This window comes from Polyodon spathula, chromosome 2, assembly GCF_017654505.1.
Source record: "Polyodon spathula isolate WHYD16114869_AA chromosome 2, ASM1765450v1, whole genome shotgun sequence".
In the NCBI taxonomy this organism is placed as follows: domain Eukaryota; kingdom Metazoa; phylum Chordata; class Actinopteri; order Acipenseriformes; family Polyodontidae; genus Polyodon; species Polyodon spathula.
In genome coordinates, this window is record NC_054535.1 from 40,907,164 (window position 1) to 40,918,361 (window position 11,198).

At 35.6% G+C, this 11,198-nt stretch overlaps 1 protein-coding gene across 1 annotated transcript; it reads right to left on the minus strand.

Moving 5' to 3' along the window:
* Nucleotides 1-3,920: 3,920 nt before the first annotated feature.
* Nucleotides 3,921-10,961, minus strand: LOC121326574 (lymphoid enhancer-binding factor 1-like). The gene is made up of 4 exons (XM_041269914.1): nt 9,966-10,961; nt 7,244-7,304; nt 4,159-4,289; nt 3,921-3,929 (listed from the first exon to the last, which is right to left on the minus strand). Exons 1-4 carry the CDS (start codon nt 10,170-10,172, stop codon nt 3,921-3,923), a joined length of 408 nt encoding a protein of 135 aa, XP_041125848.1. The 5' UTR covers nt 10,173-10,961.
* Between the last annotated feature and the right edge of the window lie 237 nt (nt 10,962-11,198).

An 11,198-nucleotide genomic window follows, 5' to 3' on the forward strand; every position in this document is an offset into this window, starting at 1 on the left:
GGACGCTGAACGAAAGCTTACACTTGTTGCGATCAAGGAGGAGAGTGTCCATGGAGAAAACTACTACATTTAATCCTTCCACTTCAAGACGGTGCTCGTGAAAAGGCCAGAGTCACCGTGAAGATGCTGGGACTCTGGGAGACTAGAAATAGGTCAGTTTAGGGGATTTACTCCCAATCCAAGTACAGCGAGGGTTTGTAGTGAAGTAGGTTCCTCGCGTAGGATGTTCCTTTTAGTGGAACTAGTGCTCACAATTTGTGTGAAAACTTATTTTTACCTTTCTTTTCTTTATTAAATCCACCCCTAGGATTACCATTGGATTACCAATGTACAGGCCTGTGCTATAATTCAATCTGTGTGCCTGTGCAGCATGTGAACATCCACTGCTCTGGGTCTGACTCAGTATTATTGAGTGACGACCCACATATGCAACATCTCCCTGTTACAGTACCTCAGCGTGTGTCTGTAAAGGCAGTGCTTCCAGCAAAGGCCTCCCCAAAAAAAAAAAAAAAAACACACACATAGCAACAACGACAAGGAACACGACACTTTCAGATATAACTTAACTTCCAAGAACTGAATTAAATTAGGTAATGCAAGCTTTTGCAGGGCAATTGAGAGCTTTAGAGTGTGTTCACGTGTGTACACAGACACCTGTCATAGTCCATGTCCAATGCAAAACACATATCTAACTTTGCTATTAAACTTACAGCACCATGACTAATGGTATCAATATTTTCCTGTTATCAAAATCAATATAAATAGAGGGTATATTTAAACAAGTGTATACTTAAAGCCCGTCCCCCAAAAAATTCCACGACATACTGTCGATGCAGCACACTCCAAACAATAACATTTGTTTTAAAATAGATTTGGCAATTTAGTTTTCACATGTATTTAAACATGAGACATAAGATAAAATATTACAAGTATGGTGACTAAAGGCCAGTTTATAACCACGTCAATCTTAACCACGAGAATCACGTTTCAAACTGCACTATACCACTACACACACAGCACTGCGTGAGCTAGGTTCAGAAGTAGTACAGTATTGAGTAACATGGTCTGAAGCCTTTCTCTCCAGAGAAAACAGATGTGGCCCAGCAGTTGCTTTATTATGCCAGAGGATAGCGGCTTGTAAATGCCCAACCTCACACCTTTCACAGAGAGGCTTGTGCATCTCTCAGCCGATCTCAACTGTTCTTTCCAACCCCAGCCTGATATCTGATCAGCGTGGGCTGCAAGAAGGGAAGGCTGAGTGGGCTGACAGTTGGAAGAGAACACAGGTAAGCGAGCAAAAGGCAGAGGTGGCGCCAATACGTAACCGATTACCACATGGAGCTGTGGGTAAGGCAAAGTGAGAAAGCGAGTGAGTTTGTCTTCCTGTTGCAAAGATGGTTTGGGGGTGAGGGAAAATGTGATCTTATGCAAATGAACAGCAGCTGTACGCCACTAAAAAAAACAACGTATTAGAGAATAATATAATAAATACTGGGGCTCCCAGTCTTGTGGTTCAACCAAGAGGAGTCTAGAGAGATAGAGCCACATGAATTGAAGCTCCTTTGTAAATAAATTTTATTGTTTCAATGCACCCACTGAAAACCATGCAAGTTACATAGTTCACTTTTTTAGTGCAAAATATATATCAACCTTGTGTTGTGAGTTTCAAGGTATCCTCAAACGTTTTCTTACCCACCAGACTGTCCTTTACCCAAAGACAAACAAGGCCCCATGAGCTGGGATATTTAAATGTGTTAACGTAACATTATTTAGCAGGTTTCATGGAAATGCTGATGGAATGGGCGTTTGGTGCATCTGATTTCAGCACAGCAGCCAGCTGCCAGGCTGAATGCATTGCTTTTTAAGCTAGTGTCACCAATTAAATGATAGACAATAACACTACATATTAAAAACACATGCCCTTGTACTTGTGACAGTATCGGTGAGGTACGGAGGGAATAATTAACCTCAAACATTACAAAACAACCAAAGCAATACTTTGACACATGTATGGCCATTTCTCCAATCCTAACTCAACTATATATTTGAGTCCTGTTTGACATTGAGGGTTTCTGAGTAAGCCAGTTCTTTCCTAAAATTCTGCACTATGTGAATTCAGTTTCCAGTCTATACAAGAATTTCATAATAATAAGCGACAGCATTGACGTCCAGGGACAAATCAGGGACAGAAAATGAACACGGCATCAACCTTACTTCTATGGCGAGTGAAGATTTTATTTATCTGCATATATAATGCAGGGATTTTTTAAGAAAAGCTTGTCCAAACAAAGACTACAAGTGAGGAAGAAGCCACTATTCAAGTATGTTTTAATGCAATATTAGGTTTATATAGCTTTCAGCCTAAACATTTAACCATGTAGATTTCAACTCAGAAAACAGGATTGACTAGTAAAATACTTTAAAGAGACAGCAGTCCTTTTGTCAGCAAGTCCTGCAGTGTAATTTGAGTAGTCAAGATTATTATTTCCCTTCTTAAATTTCTTTTAACAAGAGCCAGAATTTTTTCAAAGAAATCCCATTGTGGCCTCCAAAAAAATCTTGCTCAAATGATTCAAATTAATCGTCGGAGAACCCAAACTGAAATAAGCAGAAGGATATCTGGATCTCTGTCATCTTTCTTTCCATAATGATTCAAAACACATTTGCTTTTTTATGATTAGTAACCCTGACCATACAACAGAAAGTTAGGACAGCTTTTTGGATTTGGTTGGCTATAAAACCAAACAAAAAAGGAGAGGTTAAAAAAAAAAAAAAAAAAAAAAAAAAAAAGCGAATACTACCAATTCATTTCTAGGTCAGGAACAGTGACCAAATTAGTTACTTTTTAAAATATAAATATAAAAGAAAGACCTGTGAATAACAGATTAAGCTAACTCTGATACTAAATTCATACTAAAAATAGAAACCATACCATACCCAAAACACTTGTTTAATCAGAAATCATGCGTACAAAATACTTTCTTTATATTTCTCATTAACATACTGTACTGGTTCAGTTTTTGTGCTTGTTTTTCGACCCTAACATTACATTATGCAAATCAGAAGACTGAGATTACATTTCATCCAACAAAATGAATACATTTATAGCTTGACAAATCCAACTTCCAATACTTTGGAAACAATTTCACATACAACAGTATTTCCATTATAGTTCACGTTTTACTTACAGCTCTAAAAATATAAAATTTCATGAGCACAAATCTGTTTTTTGTAGCCTTTTTAATTGCAATACATACTTTGTAAAGAAATGCTCTAGTTGTTACAAACTTGTCATCTTAAAATTATACAACCAAATTGTCCAGCACATGTGTTCACTATTTCTGTCAGCTTAGGTTTCCACTTTGTTTTACAAGCTGTAAAAACATGTGTCAGTCAGCAGTGCTACTTCTTACCTCCTGGCATTTTAACAGCTCCATTTGAGAAGATACAAACCCTCTAAAAAATTCACAAAACATTACAAGTTTCTGCTACCTACAATCAAATGCTGTTAAAGCCCTTTGCCATCAGAGACTTTGTCAATATTTTAAACATATACATACGTGGGCTCAAAAGATTACAGGAGTGGGAAACAGATCAGATTGAGCATTCCCTCTGGACAGCAACAGCAATCACGTTGGGAAACCAAGCTAAACACCAAGTCAAACGCACATCCGATTGTGGTTTTATGTGCAAACAAAACCATGAAAAAAAATAGGTACAACTCCTGCTTTAAATATCTCTATAAGCCAAGTACTTTACTTTGAAGAATCCAGTATATTTACTCCCTTTATTTTGCCTGAAATAACATTAAATATCAATGAAGCTGTGCATCATCCTTATTTTAAGAAACACTATTGCTAACTTGCATTATACAGCATTCTCTGGAACTAAACTCAGGAGTAATGAGACAGAAGCAACAACTAGACAACCTGCATATAGTGAAGAGAAAAAAAAAAAGAAGAACACAAAAAAAGCATTCTTTTTTTTACAACTAAAAACACAACCCCCCCCCCCCAAGACAAAACACAATGGTGATGGTACACCCCCCTCATACCATCTATCCATCAGCAGGATGATTCTGCAGTGACTCAAAGTTACTCATGTCTTGCGGAATATGGAAACAAATAAATAATTTATAACAAATAATTCTTTACTTACCGTTCTGGCCATCGGAGGAGACAAAGAGTCATTGGGCATGTAACAGTCATTGTTCATGTTTGACATCATGATGTATCCGGGATAGCCTGGGTAAGGATGACCTTTGTTGTATAAGCTGTCATGATGCTTTCCTGCAAAAACAAACAAGACTTTCTTCAGAAAGTGGACTTCTCTACACCAATGACATTCTAGTCTATTTTTACATACATTTCATGTTTGGTTATTCACTCAATTTAAAATATTTGTTTGTTTTCAAAAAGTAATAAAAGCCATTATATTGCTCAGAACGCAAGCAGAGACAGTACAGCATCATGGGCAGGGGAGCGTGTGTGTGCTTTTCTTTTACATCAAGACGTTACAATATGTAACACAATAAGTAGAACAATATCACAAAAGTAAAGAATACGTTGTGTTTGCCTTACTTTACACCGTGAATTAACTACAAAACATAAGGATGCCAAATAAGTTCAAGTTAAATGTTGTTTTGTTGATTCGCAAAATAATTAATACATAAAGCTGATAACACATTTTACTTATTTTTTACTTTATTATTCCTTGCCATTGCTGTTTCTCCACAGCAAACAGTGGCCATAGACAGGTTTTCATAAAGTAATAAACATGAGGTTTACTTGTGCCCTTTTATAGCTAAACAAGCAAACGAAAATTGAAATTTAACTTAAACACATAAAATAAAACAAAAGTGGAAATGCAGTTGTAAAAAGAAGGGGGGGGGGGAAATCACAGTTTTGGCTCTAGTTTATTACATTCCACATAAGAGAATGTCGGAACAAAAAAATACATAATATAAAATCTATATAAAAACCACTGTTTAAAGGAGGCATTTCAGAATGATGTGCCTGCCTTTCTTCTGTCCCATGAGATTTTGACTTGCTCTAAAGCAGCACAGCACGTTTTTGGCCCAGATGGCTATATAGGCACGCGCATAATCTGGTTTGTTTACTTTTTTTTGTTTAAAAGCTTTTTTTTTTTTTTTTTTTTTTTTTTTTTTTTTTTTTTTTTTTTTTTTATTATTTATTATATATATATATATATATATATATATATATATATATATATATAATATATATATATATATATATATATATATATATATACACACACACAATAGATTTTATTATAACTTTCAGTGCGGCAAAATCCTGCAGAGATATTTAGAATACCTGTAACGCTACAACAATCTATGAGGAAGAGGTGTCAGTGACGAAAGCACTGTGAGCCGCATTCTGAGCAGTTCTGGTTAAAATAAATAAATACAAAAGAACAGTGCTGCGAGACTTTATTCTCTTGTATGTGACTCTCTGCTGCTATCTGTAAGCATTATAGCATTACAGTTTTGTGGCCTTTCATTTAATATGTTACATGCATGCAGCACAAACTACATAAATGATAACAGTGAAAAACAGGCGGAAATAGGGCTGAGTGTAAAGAGTTAAAAAAAATAAAAAGAAATGGGACGCTGGTTAAAATGTTTTTCTTTTTTCTTCTGCTGCAGCAAAAACTTCACGTCAATAGTAATGGAGAGTGTTCTGTCTCACAGTGAAGAGCAGCTGATAGGTCTCCTGAAAGCAGTTTATTTTAAAGCAACACCAGTGTGAATGATGATGCATATATATATATATATATATATATATATAGGTTTTTTTTTTATCCAAGTGCCTTTTTGCCATTCCCCCCTAAAATTTTGGAATCCCTCCCATTGGTTGCAGCATCAGGGGGAAATTCCCCCCCCAGCAGACAAATGAAATTCAAGCCTTAATATATATTTTAATCTCACATGAAGCTCTTTTCCATTTGCCATTTTTAAACTGTTGTGCAACTTCTGGTGAGACGGTAAATAAGTGCAAGGTATTTTTGTCATTTGTAGCGAATACAAACATCTGATTTTTATATCCGAATACATGGCAAAAGATATTTGTCTGATATTTGTCCTTGCACTAACATATATATGATTTGGTGCTACTATTCCTTTCACATCCTGAACTAAATGTTATGTCAATTTCGTTATTTCCAAGAAAATAATCTTAGAATTGTAGTGTGTGAAACCACGAATTCTGGAATAGTCTGTTAAATTAAATAAAAATAACGAATATCCAAAATTCTCTACTGCAGTTTCAGTTCAAGAACAGTAAAGGTTGACTAATAAAAGCCCCCTTTAATTAATTTCTAATAAAAAAGGCACATTACTTATGTGTGCTCTCACTTATGTACTGCTCAACACTGTGTTTGCAAACAGCCACTGCCAATCACCTTTTCTTTTAAAGAGGATGAAATATTTTATTCAACAGAACAATTTCAGCCCAGTCACACTAATTAAAAGCGATTGGGAAGAATAGACATCTATTCTGTCGAACAAGGATGCCCCACTGCTTGCTATGACCTTTTGCACTGAACAAGGTTAGCTCTCCCTTTTTCAAATCTGGCTGGCCTGTACTGGCAACTTTGGAGACCAAACATTTCTTTGAAACGTTCTTTGAAAAATAAGTTATTCTGAAGTAGGACAAAAAGATTATTGATGGCAATACATTTTAACTTTGGACCTGCTTCATTATGTACTGAATCCTCCGCAACACAGGCCACTGAAGAAACACATTTTAAGACGTGTTCATATTAAAATTTAAAAAGCACACTTCAACTCCACGTTGCCATTTACAATGTCTATTCAAGGTAGCAAAAAACCATTCAAAACAACAAGATGTTGTAACGTAACAGGTCCCATTCAATTTTTGCCCTCTCAAACAAATCTTCCACCATACAAACAGAAGCGTCAAATATCAAATAAAGAAAGTCAGGAGCAGTGGGGGCTTACTCTGTAAAACAATAAAAAAATAAATAAAATCCTGAGTTGCTACTTGGCATAATAAGTCAACAATAGGGGGCTGAGGTTAATAGTTCATGTTTTATCCTCCCTAAAGTGTGTATTGTATGTAAGGAATAGCACAGTCTGAAAAGCAAACCTATACCTTGTTCCTATTTAAATAATTAATGTACTACACAACAGCCATTGCCCTACACCACTGGATAAAGATTGCAGCCAGTATACTCCCTTGAAACACTTTATACTTACCATCATCACAGTGTTCTCTGTGTTTCTCATGGTAAGAATCCTGCAGCACTCGTCTAGCTGCCTGCATGCACAGAGGGAAAAGGGATGTCATTAAACTACGGAATACAGCGTTCAAACAACAGACAGCAGTTTAATTTTGTTTGTTGGTGGCGATGATGAGGAGGAGGTGACTTGTGTTTAAACATCATTATTAAACTAACTAGCACGATGAAATGAAAAATATTGCATCTCAAAGAGGTTCTCCTAGGATAATGTGATTTCTGAGCAAAATAATTGACTTGTTTCTGAGCTCTTAAGCCAAGAATCACATGCAAAAGGAAATAATCTATATATTTTAGGTAATTGGTATTCCTGTATTGACCAATGCAGTTCTAACAAAGACCCCTCACATATGCCTCATCACTTAATCAGAAACCTTAAATATACTGTGATCATCTTAAAGCTACTGTACTTTAACATGCATTTCATCTCTCTTTATTAAAGTACTTTCCAGCTGTTGCACTGAATTCAACACAATCTTAACTTAAAAACTAATTGTACATAGGTCAGGTAAAACAACCAACACCATCAATTACATAGTGATGCAAAACTGTGAACAAACAATGAAACCCTACATGTGTTAAATGAGCTGCAGGTTATTGTGTTACCTTAAAATGCCTTTATAGAGCTCTGGCAGTTTAAATATTACAAGACAATGTTAAACTTACAACTCAAACGGGGCCCTGCGGTAAAGATGATAATTTATGACGATGCAAAATCTTGTCTTTGTTTAGTCTACCTTCCCATAAACCTGGTAATGTTTTTTCAGCGAGTCATACATATTGTGCAATCCTTTAACTGGATCATCAGATGAATGCCCCAACCTATCAACAGTGTGTATAAAATCACCAGGATTACAATCACATCCCACTAACTGTTCCTTTGTTCAAAACTGCTTTTAACCAATGTTTTTTTTTTTATTTTATTTTTTTTAATTCAGAATGATGTGCTTAAATAAAAAGGTTCTCTTCAAATGTTTTAATTGATAATATATATTTTAAACTGCACTTGTGACATTGCACAAGTTACTGTAAAGTACCTAGTAACCAGCTTTGTACTTATACTTGAGACCAAATTTAACAAATAATTGATTTACTATGAACATTTACTGTCTCATTTTAGGTTAATAAGAGACCATATTTTGTTATTTACTAACTATGAACATCTTGGTAAGAGGTCACACGCTTTTAAATAAAGATTTCTATGCGTTATGTATATATATATATATACACACACACACACACACACACACACACACACATATAAAAAACAAACAAAAATAATAAAATGCAGTGAAAACTAAGTGTATCTCCCCACATTGAATAGGAAAAAGGAAAAAGGCAACATTTGTGATTGATCAAGCAAAGCAACAAGGGCCTGACAGTGTGGATTTGGCTATCAAACTACAAAGATATGTGAAGGTTATAGAGATCACAAATGTACAATAATTAAACAAATGAAAAGGGATACTGGCTTCTATAACCTGTTCAGCTGAACTTCACCAGTTTGTCATTGTTTTATTGTGGTGGTAAGACTATTTAAAAAATAAAAATAAAAACACTACTTCCCTCAAACCACAGCACTGCAGTGGTTCTTTGTTACCAATTCTTGTTTTAATGTGTGTTATGTTTTGTTTAAGAACTGCTTAAATAAAAACCATAATAGGCCTAGGTTACACATGTAAACAAAACAACCATGCAGAATTATACTACAGCACACTATCTTGTATACTCAATGACCTGTTTCAGGCAGTCTTTACAGCATAACACAGCATTCAAATTTCTCTATGCCTTCCTGTGTAAGCCTTTTATCAAGTGAAGTTACTAAAACATGTGGCTTTTTACCTGTACATGAAACAGTTTGGGTGTCTGGTTTGTTAAGTCTTATTGTGACAAAATGCAATATACTTTACACGTTACTAAGCTATAGCTAATGCCAGTTAAAGGGCCTGCCAGTTAATATTAATCATTAGTTAATTGTGAAAAATGTGCATAGGGTTTAAATCTAGCATATTTCTGTACAGTCCTGTAATATTTAAAATGTTACATAAACACCAAAAATATGCTGAACTTCACGAACAATTTAGTTTCATATACGTACAGTCTAAGATTGTCCCCAGCTTCCAAAAGCATAACTGAGTGCAGAGTAAAGGCTATTAAGTTTAAGAAGTCGTCCAACGCAAAGCCTATAGGTACAGTCGAAACACCAGTATAGTGAAACATGGTACAATGCCTTTCATTCAAGATAACGTGTGGGCTGTAGAGATGCTGATGACTCATACACCTATTATTTTCATTTCTGTTTGTGCAAGTCAGGTTGACAGACTGTGAACAAAAACCTGCCCTGAAAATAGACATTGCTTGAGGCGTCACCAATGTTTGCATTCAGTGGGTGCGCTGTGGTGGTGGGACACTTAATAAATACAGTCTCTTCTAAATTAGAAACGATATTTTCAAAACAAAACGTCTGTGCATGTATCTGACAACTATACAGTTAAGAGGAAATTTAAAATGCTCATTTACTCAAAGCTTTTTGGTTGATACTGCACCCGACCACCTTACTCAGACGTGTACCTCTTCCCTCTGTATAACAAACACCAGTGTGGTTATTTTTTTGTTATTATTATTTATTTTTAAATGCACAAAAATATTTTTTAAGTATCAGAATACCGTACATTACTTACCTCGTGGTGGTTGTTGTTTGGGTTTATCTCCGACTCATTTACCAGAGATGACTTAATATCAGCCAAATCTCCCTCTTCCTCAGAGTGACTGATTTCTGCAAAGATTTTCTCCTTTTGGGGGTCCCCCTCATCTTTGAAGGGGATCATTTCATCATTTGCACAGAGTTCCGGGTCACCTCCGCCGCCTCCTCCAGATAACTGTGGCATTTTTTTTTTTTTTTTTTTTTTTTTACTTCAAATAAATCTAACTACGCTTTTGAAAAAAAAAAAAAAAAAAAAAAAAACGGTACCTCAGTTCCAAAATGAAACTGCAAGAGCACGAAAAAACAAAAAACCTATCACACAGTCATTTGTACCAATTACAGCAACCTGAAATTCCTCAACAAACACGACGCTTCTCTTATTTCCTGCAAAAGAACTATTATGAATTATTTGAATGACTGGAAATAAAAGCCCCAGTGCTGCTGTAGATAAAATCGCTGTATATCGATATGCTTTTTTTTTTTTTTCTAGAAGTCTTAAACAGTATGTCACTTTGCTTCTTTACTCCTTTTTTCAGTTATGAGGATTTTAAAATGTTAATAAAACTCCTGTTAGTGACTCATCAGTAAAAGTGATGAATCGGTGGTTGTGTGGAAAAAAAAAACGCCAAACTTCCCAGTAGTTGTGATTAAATGATTTAAAACAAAACAAAAACGAATGTCGTCTTCGGTGTTCCAGAATTAAATCAAAAGTTCATTTTAATATTACTGCGAGTGAAAAAAAAACACAAAAAAAACTGACCAACTGAATTTGAATATGTATATCTCGTGTGTACAACTCTTGGGTTCCTTCTTCCCCTCTGTATTTAGAAAGAGGAAAGCATGTCCTAATGTATGTTTGTATTCTTTTAAAATGTATCCTTATTTGTACTAAAAACTTACATGCCAAAGTAAAAACACAGTAGTTTCCGTTTTGCTGTATCAGTGTTCGTTGCAGACTGACTTCAGAACTGGAGCGCTGCTCCGTGTATAATGCAGAGCCTCTCTATGAGTCTCTAAATGTAACTCTCCCTCCCTCTCTATGAGGTTGAAGATGAAAGGGAAGCCGCCGCTCTGATTGACACCGCATTGATTGACACTCCTGAGAGAGCGAGGATAGAGGGAGATTCATACATGCAACATACACAGCAAATGGATTAAAAAAAAAGGGGGTGGGGGGGTTGGGTGAAGAAGTTGACACCATGCAGACAGA

Excerpts from the sequence above, each read along its gene's own strand:
- LOC121326574 (XM_041269914.1), bottom strand. The coding sequence starts at position 10,172 with ATGCCACAGTTATCTGGAGGAGGCGGCGGAGGTGACCCGGAACTCTGT. Across the intron at positions 7,305-9,965 it reads CAAACAACAACCACCACGAG|GCAGCTAGACGAGTGCTGCA; the intron begins GTAAGTAATGTA and ends CTGTGCATGCAG. Across the intron at positions 4,290-7,243 it reads CAGAGAACACTGTGATGATG|GAAAGCATCATGACAGCTTA; the intron begins GTAAGTATAAAG and ends TTGTTTTTGCAG.